This window comes from Saccoglossus kowalevskii, chromosome 15, assembly GCF_978046115.1.
Source record: "Saccoglossus kowalevskii chromosome 15, keSacKowa6.1, whole genome shotgun sequence".
NCBI classification, from domain to species: domain Eukaryota; kingdom Metazoa; phylum Hemichordata; class Enteropneusta; family Harrimaniidae; genus Saccoglossus; species Saccoglossus kowalevskii.
The window spans coordinates 18,130,753-18,156,512 of NC_140655.1; the positions used below are offsets into that span (position 1 = coordinate 18,130,753).

General features: G+C 35.6%; 2 protein-coding genes and 1 long non-coding RNA gene across 5 annotated transcripts; 2 read left to right on the forward strand and 1 right to left on the reverse strand.

Annotated features, from left to right (window-relative positions):
* The first annotated feature begins 335 nt into the window (after nt 1–335).
* Nucleotides 336–9,679, forward strand: LOC146734032 (uncharacterized). Of its 2 annotated transcripts, XM_085490531.1 has the most exons (8): nt 336–476; nt 1,226–1,342; nt 1,997–2,210; nt 3,056–3,183; nt 4,609–4,756; nt 5,036–5,227; nt 5,526–5,576; nt 9,126–9,197. In XM_085490531.1, the coding sequence occupies exons 2-7, from the start codon at nt 1,247–1,249 to the stop codon at nt 5,573–5,575; spliced, it is 828 nt and encodes a 275-aa protein (XP_085346657.1). In that variant the 5' UTR covers nt 336–476; nt 1,226–1,246; the 3' UTR covers nt 5,576; nt 9,126–9,197. The 2 variants fall into 2 exon arrangements, with proteins under 2 accessions (XP_085346657.1, XP_085346656.1); XM_085490530.1 differs by lacking the exon at nt 5,526–5,576 and having other exon boundaries at nt 9,126–9,679.
* Nucleotides 9,680–9,709: 30 nt separating this feature from the next.
* On the forward strand, nt 9,710–20,508 carry LOC144361849 (uncharacterized). 2 transcript variants are annotated; one of them, XM_085490528.1, is made up of 12 exons: nt 9,710–9,803; nt 10,745–10,806; nt 11,058–11,151; nt 11,291–11,378; nt 11,653–11,738; nt 11,852–11,954; nt 12,456–12,648; nt 13,721–13,848; nt 14,040–14,105; nt 14,701–14,747; nt 18,784–18,935; nt 19,102–20,508. In XM_085490528.1, exons 2-12 carry the CDS (start codon nt 10,791–10,793, stop codon nt 19,305–19,307), a joined length of 1,179 nt encoding a protein of 392 aa, XP_085346654.1. In that variant the 5' UTR covers nt 9,710–9,803; nt 10,745–10,790; the 3' UTR covers nt 19,308–20,508. The 2 variants fall into 2 exon arrangements, with proteins under 2 accessions (XP_085346654.1, XP_085346655.1); XM_085490529.1 differs by having other exon boundaries at nt 12,456–12,513.
* LOC146734033 (uncharacterized) lies at nt 19,756–25,635 on the reverse strand. Its single transcript, XR_014926577.1, has 3 exons — nt 25,112–25,635; nt 21,555–21,622; nt 19,756–21,425 (listed from the first exon to the last, which is right to left on the reverse strand). It is a non-coding gene; the product is annotated as an uncharacterized LOC146734033 (long non-coding RNA).
* Nucleotides 25,636–25,760: the final 125 nt, after the last annotated feature.

Below are 25,760 nucleotides of genomic sequence, written 5' to 3' on the forward strand. Positions count from 1 at the left end.
AATTAAAAAATGATCAGAATTTGAAAAGGTTCTTGTAATCGGTTCTCCAGATTACTAATCTAACTACTAGTACTTTGAAATGTTAAATATAAACTGACATATGTGCAGTAGCGAGTGACACTGTACGTATTCGTCGTGAAACAGTTAAATTTGTCTGAGGTATATTCTCTTTTAGGGTGTTTATTCTTTAATTATTGCTGGAATTTAAAGTACATCTGAATACGGTGGCCGGTATCATGAACGACCTTGTCGCAATGGGTAGCCCCTCCCTAAGCAAGAAAACTCTTTCTGTACTTTATATACGTATCTTACTTGATCACATGACCGGAAAAGGTCAGCGGTCATACACAATACGGATATACTAGTATGATTTTCACTGAATTCGTCAATTATTGAGTCACGGGAAAACCCGGCGTTCGTGTCAAGGCACATTTAGAGATATTGTGGAGTGCAGAGTGAGTTTAACACTGTAACAGGTATGCAACTATCTTACGTAATTGCTGTGTTGTTTATACTTATTGTAGAGCCTGCTTTACGTATGCATTTACTAGTTCCACCGCAACTTTACCGTGATCTGTATCAATTGAATTTTGTAGAATAATGTAGGGAGTAACGTACATGGCTATGTCGTCATTACACTAAAATTCAACCGGAGAATTCCTAAGCACCGCCTTCACTTCAATGAGCAGACTAATGACCTTGAACCGGGTAATGGGTTATTGACTATACTACCACCGTCAAGTCAGTAACTCAAGATAAGAGAGTGCAATGACATATATTCAAATACCATTGTCGTCCGTTGTGGGTCCCATGCAACGTCTACAACGCGTATGAATTGTATTTTTTTGTTCGAAATTCGAACGCGGCTTACAACGACTAGTTCGCTTTAATAGTGCGATATTGTATATTTTTCTAACGTGATTCATAATACTTGATCTCGACTTCTCAATAACTTTAATGACAGTGTTTCTCTCTGTGATACCGGTTTACGTTCAACTTCATACATATGCACTGTAGTAAGCCTCGCTCTGGTCTAATCACGTTCCTGTGGGGAAAGGGGGGGGGGCTTGACTGGTATACCATTCATAACGCACATGCGTATTCCTCGACTAGCTGAGTGTCCCCGGAGTATGTGCCACTCACCAGAAACGTTTGAGTGAGTACGTCGAGCGTCTAACTACAGAGGGACTGTGGTTTAACGTGTTATAATTCATGTTGTGAACAGGTGATTTCAGACTAACCCAAGATGGCTACTGTGACGTCAGATATCGATGTTCCAATTCTTAGTAATAAGGAAGCTAAAGAATTGATCGGAATCCACCCACTCGGAAAATTCATGCAGGTAGGACGATGAGAGTGATACAAATGTTTAAAACCCGTTTATTGTCAACACTGTTAATTGACCACTTTCCCGGAACTATCGAGAATACAAACATGTCTGTATGCTAATATTCGGTCTGGTAGACATAAACAATATCACTCGTGCATGTTTACGTTATACCCCACATTCGGTATGCGCGCGCACTCGAAACGCCGTATCCTCGATTTCCGATAATTGGCCTACATTGCCATCTCTACGTGCTTTTATAAACGTCTTTTAAAATTAACATCAAATTAATGATATCGTTGAAGGGCGGCGGTCGGTCGCGCCGCGTTTTGTTCGATATGGTACTCATAGCCACATATACAATGCGTGCAAAATACATTGTTTACAATAATAATAATAATAATTTATTGACATAACACCGATATAGTACAATACGGCAGTATGGCCACTAAATACAACTATTAACTACATTTAAAATAGAATTAACATATTTGGCGAAAGGTATCATAAGATGAGTATCCATAGCACTTAATAAATAAATGAAATTCAAACACACGCTGCGCGACGACCACTGCCCTTCAAATTTCGAATGACATCAAATTGTGTGTACAAATATGACCGTTAAAATGACCTGCCAATGACTCACACTTTATGTCACGATTTCTGCAGAGGAAGTGTATATTGCTCCACTGTTCACTGAACATACTGATGAATTTAGTCAAAGCGAGGGAGAATAGAAAGTATTACGATAATGCAAATGCAAAGAAGCTTTTGGACGTATTTAGTGGTTCCCTGAACAAGGACCGGAGAATTCCTGCCATGCTGACACTCAGTTATATTGTTGATCCTGTGAATGAAATCAATATGATAGAAGATAAGTTAGGTGAGAATATATTTGTTGTTGCTATGGCTACATTCCGTGCAACTCTTTCTCTATGAATATAATGCTTTGGTAGCGAAATATAACTAAGAACTATTGAGTCATTAATTTGTAGTTGAATAAAAAACCCAATTGATTTTCACGGAGATGTGAACAGTGCCATCAGCGGTAAACATATGGTTGTTTTCGTTTACAATGAAACGCCTTTTTTCATTGTCAGGGACGATTTCACGATATTATGAACACATAGTTGTCAAGCATGTACATTGTTTAAGTGTAATAATTGTACATTATTATATTCAAATCACTGACTCAGTGTACACGTATAAGTATATTACACGAGTTGCCGTATACTGTAAAATACTTCAAAGTTTATTTTAGCTAGAATTATTTTTCACTGAAAAAACTTTATGGGTGTTTTGTATGGAATTTATTTTTATTGATTTTTGATGAATTGAATATAAAAAATAGAAAAGAGTATAATCGCTATTTTTTTTCTTTAATTTTCACTGATTCATCCCTTCAAGAAAAATAGCGAAAATATATTCCAGGGGGAAATTAAACGAAGTACAGTACGTCAGATATATCTCATATCGAACACGATGCGACGCGATGGCTGTGACGCTTTACTAGTAATACATTTTAAACTGTGTACAGACTAGTAATTCTGACTGGCCGTGACCATCTACCTACATTAATTTGTAAAACTGCATAATTTGCTTGTGATATGTAATCTCCTTATATATGTAATTTACTATAAATAAAATTTTGCAAAACAAGTCATCGGTAATTTATTTGGGATTATAAGTTTCTGCACAATTTTCAATATATATTTTCCGCTCCATTAGGTGTTATTGACTCACTGATTGAGTATCTAAGTAAATGTGTCGAGGAAACAACAGAGCAGTCCTATTCAGTGAGTGAGTTGGTGGAAGGACTTGAAATGCTGTCACGACATCCAAAGAACAGAGAAAAGGTAATTGGAGGTTGTAGATATCGTCATGTGACATGCGTATTAGACGTATGTGCCACACCCTAACCTAGTCTGATTAGGGATGAACCATTTTATTGTCTATGCTGGCTACGCTAGAATCTTCGCCAACGCACAGTCCTTATAAGCAGCGCCCTCTAGCGATGTGACGTGAATGGGCGTGACGCCGTTTGCATCGCATCAATTATGATTTCTATTTCGACGACATTATTTACGCCCATCTACGTAATGTTGACGTACAGGGTCAACTTATCGGAAAGAACCCAGAATAGTTTTTTCAAAAACATTCAAACAAAAGCCACACTAAGATAAAACAGCAACAGAAACACATTTTAAAGGTAAAAGTACACGAAACAGCCCGGAGAGTGGAAAAAACGTAGAGCTGGCATGGCTTAATTTGACTGAAGTCAATTGTGAAATACACCTTTTTTAATTATACATTCAGTCATAATCGTAAATCAACTTTTTGATGAATGCGTACTGCCTGGGGTCAAACACCCAGACTAGTAATCGACATGAGTAACAGGCCTTTGCCGACGAACTCGGCCTCAAAATTACTTGGCGTGTGAGTTTTTTGGCGAGCTCGCGGTAACCAACTCCGACCATAAAACTAAACATAAAGTAATTCCAGAGATACTGTTCAATGCGTATTTATACCTCTTCCACGCGAGGTGTATGCCATATTCGTGTTTGAAGTGGTCATTGAAATGCCGATGAATGCATCTGAACATCTAGACACATAAACGCCCATACTGCAACCATACACCATTTCAAACCTTTTCAATAAATCGTGCCCTCTAGTATCAAAGCGCCCCTATGAAGTAAACTTGGCAAATAAGGGTGTCACGGTACACAATGTCATATACACATCTGTTGATATGTGTTGTTGTTAGTCATATAATATTGTAATATTTTTATAAAAATCATATTTTATATTATGCAGAAGACAACATTATTACTGGCCTATTTTGAATGACCTTTCACCCATTTACGTTATAGAAGCGCTTCATCACCAGAGGACACATTTTATAAGTCCGGTTAATGATATATTATACGTCGAATTTAATGCATGTCTGGTGTCGAGCCCGATCAGGCCATTACATGTGTATGTGATCACAAGGTTGGAGTTCAGAAAGGGTCATTCCTTAACTTGAAAATACTTTCTTTTACTTTACCTCCACTAGAGCGTGTTTGTCGATCTTCGTCCTCCATCAGTTGTCAGTGAAAACATACCGCATATAGTACATATATTTTTGTTTCTGTCCGTGACAATATCTGAAAATTTTGATGGATACATTTTTTTCATATTTATCCAAAACATATATACAGATTCAATGTAGTTGAATCACTTACGCCCTGCAGTCCTCCGATAGAAATAATTGTAACCCTAATTGTCGCTATTTCAAACAGATCGTAGATGGCGCTTTACTGATGATGTGTCAGATTACTGAAAAGGGAAGTGAGAGAGAGAAGCAGTGTGTTCGAAATGCACTGTTATCGTGGGGGTTGTACGACGAAGGCGAGACGTCTGAAAGTAAGGGTGCGTTTGGTCCTGGAGGTAGGTAAACCTTGAATATATATGCCTGTCATTATATGCAATAAAATAATACACTAAATACTTATCCGCACGATCATTTGTAATATGCTATCAAAGAAATATTCTATCGAAGGATATGTTTTTGTGTCATGTTACGATGGAAGTTGCGAGCACGAGTCATCCGCTCGTGTCACGAGCCGTTGTATTGGCAGATACACTGTAAGTGTTTACTTTGAATTACCGCGATGCACAGTCACTGTATTTTTCGGTAACCCAACGTCATTGTCATTGTTGACGCAGAATCCGAGGATGAATCCTTGTCCGAGAAACTGACGTTTTTAGAGACGTTGTTTGGTTGCCTCGGTGATATAAATTCACTTAGTTCAAGTGAATTAAGAGACCTCCTGCAAGCAATCAATCAAACATTGATCGATACACCCAGGGACCAGCGAGAAGTGATAGGAAACAAGACAGCTATGATTGGGGGCGTAGGTAGGTATTTTTTTTTATCTAGACTAGTAGGTCAGTCACGGTGATGACTGGCAATTTGTTCGTGAAATTACAGTCTTGCAATAATGCACGGGCATAATACATAAACTCGCATTTTTTTCAAGATTACAATAAAAATAATAAAAACGAAATATGTTCACATATGAAATGAGCGAGCTTGTTTTTCTATTACGTCACTAATCACGATGCGATCATTTTTCTCGCAAACACATTTTGCATATTTTTTACGTATAATATATTCTTTTTTTATAATTTTGTACCAATTGAACGTTGGCTACAGGTCTCAGTCAAATGTTTAGAAGAAATATGAAAAATTGTAGGTTTAAATAATGTAGGTTATTACCAAACGCTTCAGCGTGGTATTAAGAGTTTGTTTTCAGGGGTGGGTGATACCAAGGTGGGAAATGGATGCACATATGGGGTTAGTTCCTTGAATTGCAATATAGAGGGTTCAAGCTGAAATACAATATATAGTGTTTTCATGTTTCGTCTGATATTTCTGTGGTATTCTGCTGCTGTAAGTAATGCACGATTTGTTCCGAAATTTAGTATATTGTGTGTATTCCAGGGTTATTCGTTTTTTGCTGAGTCGAATAGTCTCACTCCCACTGGGAAATCTGCATTGTTGCTTGAATGTGAGTTAATTAAACATCTTTTCCAGACCGGCGAAAAAGTATACAACAGCCAATTTTAACAGCCTGTCACGTGATTTTAGTCTGAATGTCAACATGAAGAGGCTAGTCCATTTTACGCAGGAGTAATTGGGAGTAGAAAATGTGAGGGATAGTATCAACAGAGATGTGTATAGTGAAAAGTAATATCTATCCTTCATTTGCATCTCTGAGCATTTCTGTTTTAGTATATTGGTTTGAAAATGTTGAACTTGCATGATTTGCAATGTGTTTTTTTAATTGGGACTCCCCTATTGATCGAATCCCGGGTATGAACGAGAACGGCACACCACGTGATTCGTTTGAATACAATGCTGATGGCAAACATGCCGTGTTACTGCAGTACTGCACTGACGGGATGACTTACTGGTACTGCATGCTACAACTTCGCTTGTGATGTTGCTTGTTAGCCATGGATTACATGAATCTTGATTACCAGTCAAATGTTGCTCATTTGACGTTGGTAATCTTTATTTGGAACTGAGTAACCTCCTGGTACTTCGTACTATGATAAAAATCAGTCAACATACATCAAGTTCTCTCAATCGTAGTATTCCATGTGATGTACACCTAATATGCCAAAAATGTTGCTGAACGATTTGAACTGAATAAAAATAGCAGACGAAAATTTGTTTACAAAATAAAAATACTTCGGTTGCCAATGAAAACCGGTAAAAAACAAGCAATATGTTTTCGGCTGTTATCATGGAAGGGACATGAACGTGAAGCTAACGTCTGTTTATAACTAAAACCGGGCACCTTATACGAGGTTCGCAAAATAACATGGCAGTCATTAGAAGTCACTTTATTTTATTGTTAGGACGTATTCAGCCGTTAAATGTATTATTTCCAACCGTTTTGCGATAGTATTTTCTAGATTGGAGGCAGCATTTACATTTTATTCAAAGTTCAAAGCTGCGTTGGGATTCCGTTGACAGTGGTAACAATGTCGGCGCCGGTGATCTCTTACCAGTGCGCAACGTAGCCACAATAAAAGGCATGATCATTTGGGCACTGCTATTACAAGACTTTGGCTGTTGCCATGGTAGCGGTGGGTCAGGATTGTTTTTCCAATTAGTGATGGTATGACCTGCCTGTCAAGTATGAACCGTGACAAAATCAGCCAAGCCAAAAAAAATCACAGAAGAGTTAAAAACCCATTCCTGCTGAACAGTTACTCTAACTTCGGGGTCAACTTTCTCATTAATGAAAACAGATATCAAAAATTCAAATAGTAACTTTTTGCCCACACTCAAGCCGAGTACAATGAGCTATGTCTGAGGTGTTGTATCACAGGGAGTTGGACAAACTTGTGTATTTTAATAAATTATTGAATAATAAAATGTTATATAACTTTTCTTTTACCCCCCCTCCCCTTCCTGGTATCTATTTCAAGTATTTTTGTCAGGTTCAAATCGTTCACCAGCATTTTTGGCATGTTAGATGTACATCACATAGAATACTAGGATTGGGAGAACTTAATGTTTGTTGACCACCTGGAATCTGAGTTTTATAAATCTTGAAGGGCTCTCGGAAGATCCACCCGCTGCCTGGACCCGCAGTGAAATCTCCGATTAATATGGAGCCGCAACCATCAACATCGATATACCATGAGGTTTCTGTTGGCGACGTTGCGGCGTTACTCGGTTCCAAATAAAGATTACCAACGCCAAATTAGCAAAATTTAACCGGTAACCAAGACTCAGTCCATCCACGACAAGCAAGCAACATCACAAACGAGGTTGTAGTGTGCAGCTCACGAGTCAGCGACGACCGATTTCAACGAAAGTCATTCCGTCAGTGGAGTACTGCAGTTGCACGGCATGTTTGCCAATGCACAGATCTGTGGAGGAACTTTTAACTTCAACATCAACCGTGTATCGTAGTCGCCCAGTTTAAGTTCTGGTTCTGTCGTGGTCCCAACTAAAGGGCGACAGTCGTCGTGTCGCGTCCTGTTCAATATGGGACTCATAGCGACGTATACAACGCGTGTAAAATACATTGTTTATTTACATGAAATTCGAACACGCGCTGCGCTACGACCACCGCGCTTAAACATCCACGAGTTATTTATTCGGACAATGACTTAAATTAGACGTCTGATTATTTTATTTTCACACTACAGCAACACGCGTTCTACACTGACAAGCGTTGCTAGGTCGCAGCACTGTCTTGGAGCATATTAATGGGCAATTGGGTTCCCCGATCTAAATTTCTATCCCGGTTTGTTGCACGTTCTTTTTTTAATATGAAATAATCAAATATGGGACATGTGTATAATAACAGAACCCCACACCCTCCCCGTGGCTTCGCTCGTGAAAGTACGGCAGCAGGATACACCGCATCACTCGTGAAAATAACTTCCATACGCAATGAAAGCCACGGGGAGGGTATCTGTCATAATACTTCATTATCACTGAAAACATTTTTCCCCTGAAATAAATTCCAGTGAATATGCCATTTCCCTCATACTCTATTGAGACACAGCGCAGTGAAAATTGGATTCACATGTAATGCTTGAAAACATGTCAGAAAAAATAAATTAAGTGAAATTCTACGTGACTTCATAATAGTTGGAAATGAACACATTACACCCGACCCTACCACTCTATATACAATGTAAACTACACCCCAAAACATCCTTTCACCCACAGTTACTACCGTGTTTCACCAGTGTATTCTATTTGACGTCAGGAGAAATTGAAATAAACAAATTAATTATAATTTCAGCCTCTAGTTGACCACTGATTAAATAAACTACCTCGTCTTTATGTCAACTTGCAGTTATTCGTTGCCTACACCAGTGACTTCAAAATATATGTTTCAATCCCAGGAATTTCACTCGCTGTTAATTGCATGGGAGTGGCAGTCTTTAATGAATTTCGATTGTCATGTCAATTTCTTGCGATTACTCGAACATTAAGCTGTAACCACATACCGCCTAGGTGCTGTAATTAAATCCTGGTGTAAGCACCATATGAACTATGAACAATGTATGTGAAGCCAGCTGTGGGGTATATTCAATCCTATAGATTTCTCATTGTTTGGTAACTATTTGCTGCAAATGCAACAAAAATCAATATAAAAAATATGACCCACACAGTATTCTACAGGTTACTTGTATAGTGTTAGTGCTCGAAGGTTAATTATTCATGGAGTCGTTCGAAAAGTGATCAGAATTTATAACACAGTATCGTTATTTTCTCTAGACACACTGATGGAAATTCTTCGCGATTCGTACAAAAATGGTGAGGTTGTATATGGAGACGACAGTCAATGGGATACGGCAACCGAGGAGGGTCACGACCATGCTTTGTGAAAAGTGTCACTTTTTTGTACGTTTCATCATTTTTTCCGTATTTCTAGCTTTTATAATTAATATTTGATTTGCATTTTAAAATGGCTTTGTTGATTAAAATCAATACAAAATTTAAAAACAAGAGTGAAAATTGAAATCCTCGTCTTACTTTTGAAAATGAATTTTCATTTGAAAATTTACTTTTATTTTTAAAAAGTGATTTTAAATCGAAAATTTCATTCTATTTTCAAAAATGGATTTATATTTGAAAACTTACTTTTATTTTTGAAAATAAATTTGCATTTGAAAATTTACTTTTATTTTTCAAAATGAAAATGAATTTGCACATGAAAAAATACTTCTATTTTTGAAAATGAATTTAAAATTACATTTTACTTTTGAAAATGACTGCTTTTTAATTTTGGTTTTGAAAATGGTTTTTACTTTTTTCGCCCTTTGCTCCTTGACCTCTAACCTCTGACCTTAACTGCTCAGCCAATCAACGACTTTTGAACGGCGCTTCTTACGTACACTTGTTGAAGCAGGGTGAAGAGTCTCGCTCATTGAAGTTTTTCCCTTGGTGAGAAAGGTGAGTATCGGGACTTATTTACATGTTATGAGGTCTGAATTGAGACGGTCGTTTGCCTATCATACAAATACTTCCAAAGATAATCGCCGAAAAGCATGGATTGCTAAATGTTGTTCGTTGTAATCATCATCGTCACTCTGCGTCTCACTATACTTCATTGCCTCGCACAGATTGGTCGGACTGAAATATTTTCTGGCAATTAGGCATATATGAAGCCACTGACGTATATTTGGTTACTTTAATCTGACATTCAGATTGTTGTGGAAAGAACATGGCAATTAAAGTCTAGCAAAGAGTGGCGAAACTGTACATGAAGTCACCCACTCATCGAGTCGAATTTGAAAATTGAATGACATCATCGAATATGACTGCTGTAACCTATAATTCTATCATTTCCCGGGAAAATAAGAAATGTTTTATTATACAAGGCAACCAAAGTTTGACTTTTATAGACAGGTGAATAATTGTTGCCTGTATTAAATTTTGTTGTGATTTGTACCCACCCCAATCTTAACTCCAACCATGGAGCCTGGAGGTAAAAAAAAAAGAATTCGTGTTTTACCTTCATGCTCTAACCCTACCCCTACCTTCCATCACCCCAAATAAATAGAATTAAGTTCTGTTTGTTCCAGTATTTTAATATTTGCCATATTCTCTGACGCTATATTCATGTGATACAGTTATGTTACAATGCACATGGACTACTAGCCTTCAGGCTGCGTACATCATGTGTGTGATAGGGGGTGATATTTATACCAGAACTTGTCAGGAACTTGTCGGCATACTAACATGCTGTGCTTGTCCACACAGTGACAGTCACAGTGAAAATAAGCTTCTCCATATTCACAGACCTGTACACAAAGCTAGTGGATTACATACTCTTCTGACATATTTGTTGTTTATTGTTGTGTTTTGCTTTGCTTTGCTTTGCTTTGCTTCAGACCTCAAACAATTTTGTGCAATTTTAAGTTTATTTGCAAGTTTAACATGGAAGCTGAAGAAGGTAAGTACAACCGACCAATGGATGAAATTTAAACTGGGATTTTTTTAGTTACAGACTTTATTATTATGATTTTGGAGCACCACAAAGAAAACAGATGGAGGGTGCTGTGGTAATAAATCATTTACTTCAAAAATGAATGATTGATGTGTTTATGTAAAGGAATCGTGAGTTGATATTTATTGAGAATGTTTATTGTTATAGTTTTTTTGTGGAATACATATAGGCTATCAGTATGTATTGTATTTTTTAAGAGTTGCAGGTGTACTTGAGAAAACTGATTGAAAGAGGGAAGGATAACAAGACTATTCTATTGTACTTAGAAAAAGATCACTGCATATTAAGGAGGTAAATAGATAACTAGTATATTCCTGCATTTGCTATTAAAATATGTTTAAGGGGTTGTCTACACAAAAACATTTTACTTCAGATTTATTTCAATTCCATTTTATTGAGTAAATGTAATTGTATGCTCTATTTATCTCAGCCTTAGTACACTTAAAAGGCGACTCCGTGATTGGAATATCAGGAGACACAAGGATTATACTCCAAATGATGTGAGATTAATAGTGCAAGTAGGTAATGTTTATGTAAATTTGTTGATGTTGTCCTGCCCTAATTTGATGAACAAATACATTTAGTAGACTATCTAATGATAACAATATATTGTTGCCTAGATATTGATATAAGACACTAGAAAATATATATGTATTTCCTAGTGTCTTTGATTAAATACATGTGTAATGTCAAACACGCACGTTTAAAGCTAGCTGGATAAATATTAATCACATCATTGTCGCTCTTATCATTGTTATTATTAAAGTTGTACTGAATATTGTTTACGAACAGAAAGAGTTGCAGACACCTAGAAAACTAATTGGCATAAAGGCCATGTATCAGCATTTGAGGAGAAACCATCATATGCTAGTTAAAAGGTATTTAAACATTCATAAACTATTATAAATTGAACAATGTATGGTATAACTGTTTGCCCACTGTATCTAAACAGTGTCAACGTCTGATCATTCATTGCATCATGTTTACAAAGGGATAACATTGAAGCAATCATGGTGGAACTTGATCATAGCAGAATGATCAAACGAAGAGGTGGAACTCTGCAAATAGGTGAAAGAAGACGATTTTTCTCAAAGGTAACATCATATAAAATAGCGGAGGAAAGTAATGAAGTACTGTTTTGTTTTCCCAAATGGATCCGAGCATACATTGTTTAGCAAACTTATAGTGTCATATTACAGTGTACTGTAGAATACTTTATTTTCGCTTGGAATTTATTTTCGCCATTTTCGCTGAAGGGATTATTCCGTGAAAATAAAATCCAGTGAATATACTTTTTTTCCTATATTTCACATTAAACTCATCAAAAATCAGTGAAAATAAATTCCATACAAAACGCCCAAAAAGCCTTTTCAGCGAAAATTAATTCCAGCGAAAATAAAGTATTCCACAGTATATTTGTCCATGTTTTAGCAGAAAGATCTTGAATAACACATATAGTAGCTACACTGACATAGATGTACCTAATGAATTACCCATAATCCCTATTCAAAAAGTGTACCCATTTTTAAGCTCTGATAAGCAATGATTGTTTAATTTATAGCGGCCACTTGATCTCAAGAGATGTTTAATTCCAGGGTCCAAACTGGTCATGGCATGTAGATGGTTACAACAAGTTATTGGGTTATAAACGAAGTGAGTATCCATTTGCCATCCATGGATGTGTTGACAGTTTTTCACGAAAGATATTATGGATGCGTGTTAACAGAACAAACTCAAACCCACAAGTTATCGCTCGATATTTTTATGATGCTGTAGTTGCAGAGCAAGGTTAGAATATGTCTATGTTCATGTCCTAATGAAGAAGTTTCTAGCTCTAATTTTTTATGAGCTGAAGTTTAACATATCTATTCTAATTGTAGTATTATTAAATGCTATTTTAGTTACTTACATGAATGTTAGACACATGTTTAGGTAGTTCAGGGTTATTTACCCAGTACAATTATAGGGAAAATATTATCAATATAAACCTGTCATCAGTTATGTAATTACACACTTGCACATTATAAATTACTAATTTACTACTTTGAGTTCATTTTTATTTTTTTAGGGTTACCCTGTTTTTGATTTTGCAAATGGGGGGGGGTCACTCTGTTTTTGATATCACGAATAGGTGTTTTCCAGAATTTTATTTCAGAACAAAGGATGAAAAAATTAATCGTACAAATGTGTTCTCAATAATAACTATTACCTATATTGCCTATAAATTCTTTGATGAAAAAAAAGTTATAGACTAAATATTTTGGGGTTGATTGAAGTTGTCAAATAACTAACAGATTATGCAACCCAAATTATACTGTTAAGTTTTAAACGCATCCAAAGTCCATGCGCTGCTGATATCAGATTATTTTATTTAAAGTCTGAAGTCACCATTTTATAAGATATTTACTGGATTTATCCAATTATAACAGGAGATGGAAAGACAACACAGCAATTAGTACAAAGAATTTGTGAAAATGCTGATATATAAATTAAAATAAATGATAAAAAACTAAATAAATATTTTTTTTTAACTTTTAAATATGCATATTTTGCTCTGTAAAATGCCAAAATCCAACACAAATTTAAGCAAAAATCAGAGTTTCCTTTGTTTTCATAAGCACAGACTGTGCTTCAGGTGTAAAGCATTCCTTGTCTATAAGATATACATTTTGTAATCATTTTTCAGGGGGTGACAGCATGTTTTAAAATATAATGATGGAGTGGGTTACCCACATTTTTTTATTTGATAGGGGGTGGGTCAACTGGGATTTACAGCTGGCAAAACGGAATCTGTCGGGAACCCCCGCCGAAGTAACTGACCAATCCCTTTAACTACCTTGATGTTTTTTTTATTTTTCAGTGTTTCCAAGGATGACTAGATCTGATGCAGGTACAGAAGTGGGACTTCTAGTACAATGTCAGTTATTCTTGCATCGTGATTCAGGTTTAGATAATGTACATGTATATGGATCATCAGTTACTTATCAAGTAAGTGCAAATATTTTAATAGCATGGGATTTGTCACTGACAATAGCTTGATCCAGACAACTTTTTTTTCACACAAATGAACTTGTGAAGCTTTGCATAGGAAAGCTAGTGATAATGAGCTCTGCTTCTGTAATGAAAGGACTAATAAATTAATACACCATGAACATTACCTAACATCATTTATTTTACAGTGCATAGAAAGTTGGTGGTGCCAAATGCGAAAACATCATGGTCAGTATTGGATGGACGAATTAAAGGTAAATTCAACAATGATATTGATCTATTTTTGTAATCGAGTAATTGTGTGATTGTAACACTATACATGTCTGTCCTGTATTTGCTTCCATATGCTGTATATTACATAGGATTGAAAATTATTTATCGGTTGCCAAATATCATGTACTCTGCACAACAGTAATAGAGTTTGACCACAGGCAGCTGGGATGTGTGACACAGACTGCATACAAATGGGAAAGTGAAATCGTATTTATAACATTTTCAGATTAAACAAAATGAACAGGCCAAACTCACGTTTCTTGATTTTATAAAATGTATACCGGTACTCTATGCAGCCACTAAAACATGAAAATAATCAAAAAATTCAAAGGCGTTTTACCGCTTTATTCGATAAATAATAAGTATCAGCTAACCCCCTGTAGGTACTCATTGCCTATAACGAAGACATGTGTGGCACTTCAGTTTGACATCATAATTCTCTACTGCCATGAGTCTACATTGTTTCACAAGTTTTTTTTTTCATGTGCAGTCTGCAACACCTACATCAACAGTAACTCTGACTTATGCTGAAATATGTGTATACTGTAGTTATAACTCTATACTCATTTGTTCTAGGGCTTAGAGGCAGATGGATTTTACGACCCTGATAACATTAATGATAGGTAATACTTATGTCTGTTAGTTCAATTCAAATATACATTTTGGCAATTATTGTAATAGTTTCCAATAATTTAACCATAGTTCACAGTGATTCAGGAGGTTTTAACATCATTTCCATTATGATATTCATTATACCATACCAGTTTATTCATACCATTTTAAATTATTAATAGATTAGTTTCTTGGGCACAGATCTAGAAGCAGTACCTACACACGAATTGGTGACGTCATAAAATACATGACCTTCAATCGGGTCGTTTCCTCGGTATATACGAATTGGTATATACAAATTACAATAAAGATACTTAAGACATTACACATAAGGTAAAACAAATCACGTGACAATATAATGATAATAACGGTAATAAATCCTACTAGCTTAACAGTTGAAGAGAACGCTCATATAGTCAGTCGGGTGACGCCGAGGGTCACGAACTGTGTTGCAAAATGGCCGTGTGGTTGAAACTGGGTCATGGCGTGACGCGTGAGGAAGACATCATTAAACACTCAAAATCACAATAAAACGGGGAAGTGGTTGCATATTACGGCGTGGCTAACATGGGAAATAAAAAAAAACCCCAATACAAACGACATGGGTTCGAATCACACTAGATACACACTCACCAGAACCGAAGCAATCAGAAACCAGCAATCGTTTTGGCTTTTCCGTTCAACTCATCGGAACACTGGAGTAGTTAGAAAAATGAACACCACTTAACGACCAACGTCGTGGCGTGGTACACAAGCGTGCCATCAAAATAAAACAAAATTAGCTTGAAAAGACAGTGGGTTCGAGTCCCGCTCAGAGCTACCGTAAAAACGTAAATCAAATAAACTGAAATCTCTCAAACCGTAAACAAGTAAACAAAGAACGTCGCAAAAAAATAATAAACCTCACAAAACTCCACCATACAAAACTGAATGAATAAATAATAAAATAACTAACGTCTTAAACTGGACGACGCGCAATTTGTTCAACAGTTTCCAGATTGTGACAAGAGATAAACAAGACCCAAGTCAAGGTAAGTTTTGTTAAAGTGTCGATGGCGTTCCCTATATTACGAAAACAATTCAGGCAACAGACGAATATCTTCTGTGGTGTTGTTGAATTTATACTGTGTCTGCGGAATTGTTGATTGAGGGTTCGAAGCCAGCAGTTAACATGTTGTTAGAAAGTTTCACAATTGAATCAAATATCCAATGATAACCAGTATATTTATTTCATTATTTTAACAACTTGCAATGGTGGAAGTTGGTCAAGCACGAGTTCTTACACCTAAATAATTATCAAATATTTGTCGACACATTTATTCTCTCAACCTTGTAGAGGTGGAAATTAATTAAACAACAGGTATTTACTCACAAATATAATGGTCAATATTTGTCCATACATTCATTCTGTCAATTTAAGAACTTGTAATTGTTGGAATTAATCAAATGAGAGTTGTCTACACCAAAATAAGTTTCAAATACTTGTCCATACATTTATTCTCTCAATTTAACAACTTGTAATGGTGTAAAATAATTAAACGAGAGTTGTCTACACCAAAATAAGTCTAAAATATTTGTCCGCACATTTATTCTCTCAATTTAACAACTTGTAATGGTGTAAAATAATTAAACGAGAGCTGTCTACACCAAAATAAGTCTAAAATATTTGTCCGCACATTTATTCTCTCAATTTAACAACTTGTAATGGTGTAAAATAATTAAACGAGAGCTGTCTACACCAAAATAAGTCTAAAATATTTGTCCATACATTTATTCTCTCAATTTAACAACTTGTAATGGTGTAAAATAATTAAACGAGAGTTGTCTACACCAAAATAAGTCTAAAATATTTGTCCGCACATTTATTCTCTCAATTTAACAACTTGTAATGGTGTAAAATAATTAAACGAGAGCTGTCTACACCAAACTAAGTCTAAAATATTTGTCCGCACATTTATTCTCTCAATTTAACAACTTGTAATGGTGTAAAATAATTAAACAAGAGCTGTCTCCACCAAAATAAGTCTAAAATATTTGTCCGCACATTTATTCTCTCAATTTAACAACTTGTAATTGTGGGAATTAATCAAACGAGAGCTGTCTACACCAAAATAAGTCTAAAATATTTGTCCGCACACTTATTCTCTCAATTTAACAACTTGTAATGGTGTAAAATAATTAAACGAGAGCTGTCTACACCAAAATAAGTCTAAAATATTTGTCCATACATTTATTCTCTCAATTTAACAACTTGGAATGGTGTAAAATAATTAAACTAGAGCTGTCTACACCAAAATAAGTCTAAAATATTTGTCCGCACATTTATTTTCTCAATTTAACAACATGTAATTGTGGGAATTAATCAAACGAGAGATGTCTACACAAAAATAAGTCTAAAATATTTGTCCGCACATTTATTCTTTCAATTTAACAACCTGTAATTGTGGGAATTAATCAAACGTGAGTTGTTTACATCAAACTAAGTATTTAATATTTGTTGAGACATTTATTCTCTCAATTTAACAACTTGTAATGGTGTAAAATAATTAAACGAGAGTTGTCTACACCAAAATTAATCTCAAATATTTGTCCACACATTTATTGTCACAATTTAACCACTTGTTAATAGTGGAAATTACTTAAATGCGACTTGTTTAATCAGTTGACATCAATGCAACTTACCCGCAGACAGTGCACAACAGAGTATCATTATTGAGCAATTATAAACAAGAACGTGTCTTGGCATTAGGGTTAGGGTCGGGTCAGGTATGGGCAACGGAATTATTAACAGGAATGTGTCTTGACATTAGGGTTAGGGTCGGGTCAGGTATGGGCAACGCAAATGGCAAACACCCAATTGGCAAGATGTACACTAACGGGTTATGGCATGCATATAGTTTACACAAGTAAAAACACAAAATTGGCAATTTTTTGGACAATTGTAACTCAATAATAGAAATATGTTGTATTTCTATGTATATACACACTATATAGTCTTATCAAATGCAAACACATCCAGTCAATCCAATGTGGTCTTGTGGGTCAGTTCTCTGCATAGTGATCAGGAGGACCTGGGTTCAATTCCCTTGCCTGCCCATCTTTTTCTCGCAAACGCCATTTGGCAATAAAGCTAAATATGACAACAAATTATTTAATTTGCATGACTACCCACATAGCTCAGTTGATTTGTACTATGTCAGCAATGTGAGCGATCGCTGGTTCGAATCCAGTATGTTTAGTTAGATTTTTGAATGCTAGTGAAGACAGTGCTCCTATGAATAGGACTTAAATCCTAACTCCTGTGTGAAGACACTCGTGGTACAGAGGACAAGACAGTGGGCTGGGAACTCAAAGATCGCAAGTTCGAATCACGGATTGGACACTCCTACAAAATACATGAAAGACGTTAAAAACATAAACAGCGGATTCAAAAACTCAAGTCAAACAGAATACAAGAATACTACCCCACATGGAAGCCAGTCGAAGTCGTCGAAGAACGAACACAGTTGACAGCTGTAGGTCACGTGCAACAACAGACTCGAGGAGCATGGCTGCTCTCCAAATGGGTCCCTTCTTTTGTATTGACCCCCTAAGGATTGCTAATCCCCCTTTCTAACTCTTCCCCCAAATATAATATATCGCCCCTTTTAAAATGTATTGACCCACAAATTAATGAATATTCATGAGCACAGAAACTGCTACGTCATGAATAAATTAGCATAATTTAAAAAAAATTTGCATAAAGTGTAGGTACTCCTTCTGGAGCTCTGCCGTTTCTTGGCCATAGATAATGTATTGTAGATACAAAGTTTTGTGTCTGCCTGTGTATCAGTGTGTTTGTTTTCCAGTTTACACTCTAAACTATGCAAATTTTAATCCTTGATTACACATGAACAAAATTGTGTAAATTGTTAGAGGTAGTGGTTACTCAAGGTACCGTAAGCTTCCAGAGCTTGTTTTACTAAAGTCGGGGGGGTGTGTTAAAAAGCAGTAATTCACCATACTGTATGCTTTAAAATGTTCACAGTAAAATTTGTTTTTATTTAGGCTGTCTTTGACTGCTGTGTATATGCCATTGATTGGTAAGGAATTGAATGACTTTGTTGATCAATGGAATGCACATCGCATAAGAAAGCAAAAGAGAATAGACAGACCATGTGGTATTCCGGAAGACATGTACAATTTCCCTGATAAACATGGTAATTATGCAATGAATAGTAAAACATATTAATGTAGAGACATATACTGTTTTTATATTCATATTATTTACTTTGTTGCACCGATTTTTTTTAAACTGTAAATTTATGTGCATGCATGTCATACTTTAGAGTGAAGTAATACTTGACAATTTACTCTTATTTGTAGGTGGTACCCAATGTGGTTATCCAGTGAGCCAAAATGACCTTGATGAAATAAGTAGAAGACATCAGTTTGATGAGAACGGCCAGAGTTATTTACCTGATTATGTCACAGAAAAACAAATTATAGGAATATGTGGAAACATTGATGTATATAATGCCAGAGATAGCTATATTCTTCTTAGAGAGCACTTGCCTGCACATTTAACATAATCGTAAAGCATTCTTATGGTTGCCACTTGCCAGGGCTTGGTAGTATTTGTGATACAAGTTGAAAATTGACAAAATCTATATTTTGTTTGACAGCATACTCAGGTTTACATGTGGATGTCATTACAGAACCATTGAATGTGAATATATTAACACCTCATATGTAACAGCACTTCTGTCCTCAAGTAGGATTATTACAAAAAGGCTAAAATCTAGCAGAGCAAAGATAAAATCTAGTGCTGTTGATATATACAAGTTTTACCAGTTCATTTACTGATTGCTATACTAAAGTAGTGCCAAATCTGACAGGATGGTCTCCTGCATAATTAAGGACCAGTTCATTTAGCTTAACAGAGTATGATAGTACCGGAAATACATATACATGATAAGCAAACTTGCATATGATGATGAATAATATATATTAATATTAAAAACGAGGAGGTACACATAATTCCGGATATCCAGACTTTATTCAATTTCCATTTTTTTTCCCAGATACATGTAAAATTATGCTAAACTGAAAGTCAAAGGCTGTTATTCTATAGAGTAGAGCATATATGGTAGTGAATCATTCAACTTTAGAATAGTGGTGTGCAACTTTGGGTATTAATTGTATTTGCCTACACAAAACTTAAGCACATGTATTGAATAGGTTAGTATTCAAAGGAAACCCTTACTACAAATATGTGTATCTATTGAATATATTATAGAATCACATTTGCCACTGTATTGTAAGAGGTTTTTTTTTGGTGTAAACAAGAAACATTTGTGAAAGGATTGGGACACATAATTGTGACTTGTCTATCATACTTCAATATTGATCATCATAGTGAAACTTGTTATAATGACTCTGCTTAATCTATTGAAATACACAGCAAATGCATTGTAGCTAAGCCCAACACACCTATCTAGTGTACATTATCAGAACCTGGGATACAGAACTGCATGCTTTAATATTTGCTAACAAATCATTTTACTTTATATCATTACAATAACTTTCAAATGTACTATGACTAAATTTTGCCCAGATGTTGATACACATTGTACATAAAGTACTTTTGTGAAAATTGTCATTTTAATCATAGGTTGTGATCACAATTTTTTTTTAATTGTCAAATGTGCCACAAACACAAAACTATACGGTAAAAATCATGTACAATATTGTGTAAGATTCAAAATACAATAAACCAAACAGCAAAAATGATGTTACTTGTAGTGTATAATATACAAGCATTAGCATTAAAATTGTGACAAGATTTGTAAACATGCAAATGACTACTCTACATTTATGTATATTTTTTGTCATACACGAGTGGCGACCAAGATAAAAAAAAAGAAGCCTATACCTGGAATATGCTCCCTTGTTAAGCCTATACCTGGAATATGCTCCCTTGTTATTGTACCAGGAATTTTGTTTTTTTAATAAATTGAATGCTAAATTTGGGCTCCATGTTTATTCCTAAAGATTTCTGAATTTGTCTTGTTTACTGACAGGGTATGGCTACAGATGAGTTTAAACATCTGCGGCATTCACCATCAAGTCTCTTTCCCACTTCCCACATACTATGTATATTGAGGTTGGTACCTTGTCCAGGAAATCACCCCCCCCCCCCAACAATTCCTTAGTGACCTCGTCTTTAAATGGTAAGTTCTCATGGTCGAACTAAAATTGATGTTTTCAATTGGGTTGGACTAATTTGCAGTGTGCAAAAAAGTAGATAAGCTTGATCATTTTTAATGAATTTTTTGATAGCTGCATATGCCAATAAGCAAAAATGTTCATGTTTTACAAGCTTGAATAGTAAATCATTGTTACAGCTAAAAGTACATCTTTAAGCATTAATAATATGAAGCAAAGCACTAGCCTAATACATGTAGTTCTTTGTGTAAACAGATTTGTACTAAAATAATTAGCTTTCTCACTTGTCCTGTGTCTTACTGTTGAGCTTATTTTAAATATTGGTTCACAGTATGTTTAATCACATGCAAATTATGCATTATTATTATAAAAAAGCCTGTAAGCATCCACATAGGATCTGAAGCAGAGAGTTGTTCTTTCCATTAGACATCTCAGATACCTCAGATTCAGATCATGACAACTTTGTCGGGACTCCTGAAACTCTGAAAAAATAAACATAATTTACGTAAAAATGAGCCCAAGATGTTTTCAATATTACAGTCAAATGCAGAAAAGTGTGATCATACATTAAACAATCAGGAAAACAGTGTAATAAAGAACACAACACTTACAACTTTTGAATCTTCATCAACAGTAATGTTATGATCATCATGTTTCTCTTCTTCAAGAGGCTCAATACCTAGAGTGTATAACCACCAAATCTTCAGTTAACCATAGGCATTTGATTGCCATATTTGCTCTATTAGATGCACATCTCCTACATAAGTACACCTAAACCAAATATTGCATTTTTTGCATACATTTTGACTTATTTTATCCACAAAATAACCTCTGTCATGTACTTCCAATATAGCAAATACAGTATTGTAGTTTGTATTATTATGGGTGGAACAAAACAGCATAAAAATTAAAATTGTTAGTGTCAAGAAAAAGAAAAGAGAAGAAAAAGAAGTTATTCCAAAATATTATTAGTCTAAACATTACGTACATGTCAAAACTTTCCTCAAACAAATAGATTATCCATATATTTAAAAATAACAAAAATTGACTGATATGATATAAATTTGATTAATATGTTTCGGTTTTAGACTAACTGCATGGCTCTACCTTTAAGATTCAATAGAAGACAATAGCTGTTGCATAAGTTATGTTCTTTACTGAAAGTCACTATGCCAGTTTTAGACATGTTATCACATCCAAAATACCTATGAAAATAGTAATGAAGACAAATATAGTATATCATTTTGTTGATAGTTATTGCACTAGTATATGTAACAGTAAAGATGAAATATCAATATATAAATCAGGCTTATATATTTTTTGTCAGAAAAGAACTGAACAAATATTTTGTTCCCTAATTTTTTTGCAAGTAAAGTTGAAGATTCACTTAATTACTACAGTAAAGATTTTTAAAATTTAAATAACAGTATAAAAAATAAATATTAATGGTTAAAATATGTACTTGATATGTCACCAACAATGAATACAGATACAGATGTGAATTGCTCATAGTATACCTCTACAGAGAGTTTAATTGTACCTGTCTTCATGAATTATCTGTGTGTAATTACCTGTGTGTTTTCCACAGCATAGCATGTAAACTACGGACACATTTCAACCATGGATAGACACAATGACACAGCTATACCATCTGAACTATGGATAGACACAATGACACAGCTATACCATCTGAACTATGGATAGACACAATGACACAGCTATACCATCTGAACCATGGATAGACACAAGGACACAGCTATACCATCTGAACCATGGATAGACACAAGGACACAGCTATACCATCTGAACCATGGATAGACACAATGACACAGCTATACCATCTGAACCATGGATAGACGCAATGACACAGCTATACCATCTGAACCATGGATAGACACAAGGACACAGCTATACCATCTGAACCATGGATAGACACAATGACAGCTATACCATCTGAACCATGGATAGACACAATGATACAGCTATACCATCTGAACTATGGATAGACACAATGATACAGCTATACCATCTGAACTATGGATAGACACAATGATACAGCTATACCATCTGAACTATGGATAGACACAATGACACAGCTATACCATCTGAACTATGGATAGACACAATGATACAGCTATACCATCTGAACTATGGATAGACACAAGGACACAGCTGTACCATCTGAACTATGGATAGACACAATGACACAGCTATACCATCTGAACTATGGATAGACACAATGATACAGCTATACCATCTGAACTATGGATAGACACAATGATACAGCTATACCATCTGAACTATGGATAGACACAATGACACAGCTATACCATCTGAACCATGGATAGACACAATGACACAGCTATACCATCTGAACTATGGATAGACACAATGACACGGCTATACCATCTGAACCATGGATAGACACAATGACACAGCTATACCATCTGAACTATGGATAGACACAATGATACAGCTATACCATCTGAACTATGGATAGACACAATGACACAGCTATACCATCTGAACTATGGATAGACACAATGACACAGCTATACCATCTGAACTATGGATAGACACAATGACACGGCTATACCATCTGAACCATGTATAGACACAATGACACAGCTATACCATCTGAACTATGGATAGACACAATGATACAGCTATACCATCTGAACTATGGATAGACACAATGACACGGCTATACCATCTGAACCATGGATAGACACAATGACACAGCTATACCATCTGAACTATGGATAGACACAATGACACAGCTATACCATCTGAACTATGGATAGACACAATGACACAGCTATACCATCTGAACTATGGATAGACACAATGACACAGCTATACCATCTGAACTATGGATAGACACAATGACACGGCTATACCATCTGAACCATGGATAGACACAATGACACAGCTATACCATCTGAACCATGGATAGACACAAGGACACAGCTATACCATCTGAACCATGGATAGACACAATGACACAGCTATACCATCTGAACCATGGATAGACACAATGACACAGCTATACCATCTGAACCATGGATAGACACAATGACACAGCTATACCATCTGAACTATGGATAGACACAATGACACGGCTATACCATCTGAACCATGGATAGACACAATGACACAGCTATACCATCTGAACTATGGATAGACACAAGGACACAGCTATACCATCTGAACTATGGATAGACACAAGGACACAGCTGTACCATCTGAACCATGGATAGACACAATGACACAGCTATACCATCTGAACCATGGATAGACACAATGACACAGCTATACCATCTGAACTATGGATAGACACAATGACACAGCTATACCATCCGAACTATGGATAGACACAATGACACAGCTATACCATCTGAACTATGGATAGACACAAGAACACGGCTATACCATCTGAACTATGGATAGACACAATGACACAGCTATACCATCTGAACTATGGATAGACACAATGACACAGCTATACCATCTGAACTATGGATAGACACAATGATACAGCTATACCATCTGAACTATGGATAGACACAATGACACAGCTATACCATCTGAACTATGGATAGACACAATGACACAGCTATACCATCTGAACCATGGATAGACACAATGACACAGCTATACCATCTGAACCATGGATAGACACAATGACACGGCTATACCATCTGAACCATGGATAGACACAATGACAGCTATACCATCTGAACCATGGATAGACACAATGACACGGCTATACCATCTGAACCATGGATAGACACAATGACACAGCTATACCATTTGAACTATGGATAGACACAATAACACAGCTATACCATTTGAACTATGGATAGACACAATAACACAGCTATACCATCTGAACCATGGATAGACACAATGACACAGCTATACCATCTGAACCATGGATAGACACAATGACACAGCTATACCATCTGAACCATGGCTAGACACAAGGACACAGCTATACCATCTGAACTATGGATAGACACAATGATACAGCTATACCATCTGAACCATGGATAGACACAATGACACAGCTATACCATTTGAACTATGGATAGACACAATAACACAGCTATACCATCCGATGGTTTTAAAATTTGAACTAATATGTTAGATCTAATGATTTACTCACAAATCTTGACTATCTGGATCCATCACTTCCCAGGTGGCAAGAGCAATATCCGTTAATTTTAGACCAACACCTACAGTAAAACAGAAAAATACTACTTTAGTCATGATGAAATCTTTATCCATGGTAACTACATTGCTGACCATCTTTTTATATCATTATGGATGAGGCATGTCGCAATTGGGTATGTACAAACCATGCATATAAACCATACAATAAAACATGTTAGTGCTCACCATTATTAAACATGGCCATGATACAGCAATGCCAATTTAGCATGACGGTGATGCTGATTTTGCATAAACTTTTTAACTGTAATGCCTTATATTTGTTCAGCATTAGCTATAGTTTAACTAGTTGAAGCACAAATAGCTCCACTGTGTGAAAAAATAGTCACTAAATAACCTAAAGAAGAGTTAACAATATAACAAGACAAATCAGAGTGGAAACAAAACATACCACCATACAATGTAGCAAATTTATGAAGCAAAACATATTGATCCAACCATAAATGATATTATGCTAATGATTATATCAACATACAAACAAATTCTGATACTTTGTAGATCTGTCACTAATAACTTGAACTTAAAATGTTCAAAGACATAATGACAGAATGCCAAAATTTTTTTGCCATTATCTGTGGTTGCTA

What these genes read in the sequence shown, in the direction of transcription:
- LOC146734032 (XM_085490530.1), top strand. Translation starts at nt 1,247, where the DNA reads ATGGCTACTGTGACGTCAGATATCGATGTTCCAATTCTTAGTAATAAG. An exon ending in CACTCGGAAAATTCATGCAG is followed by an intron (nt 1,343 to 1,996) that starts GTAGGACGATGA and finishes CGATTTCTGCAG; the next exon opens with AGGAAGTGTATATTGCTCCA. An exon ending in AGCTATGATTGGGGGCGTAG is followed by an intron (nt 5,228 to 9,125) that starts GTAGGTATTTTT and finishes TATTTTCTCTAG; the next exon opens with ACACACTGATGGAAATTCTT.
- LOC144361849 (XM_085490528.1), top strand. An exon ending in GAAGACGATTTTTCTCAAAG is followed by an intron (nt 11,955 to 12,455) that starts GTAACATCATAT and finishes GTTTAATTCCAG; the next exon opens with GGTCCAAACTGGTCATGGCA. An exon ending in CCTGATAACATTAATGATAG is followed by an intron (nt 14,748 to 18,783) that starts GTAATACTTATG and finishes GTTTTTATTTAG; the next exon opens with GCTGTCTTTGACTGCTGTGT.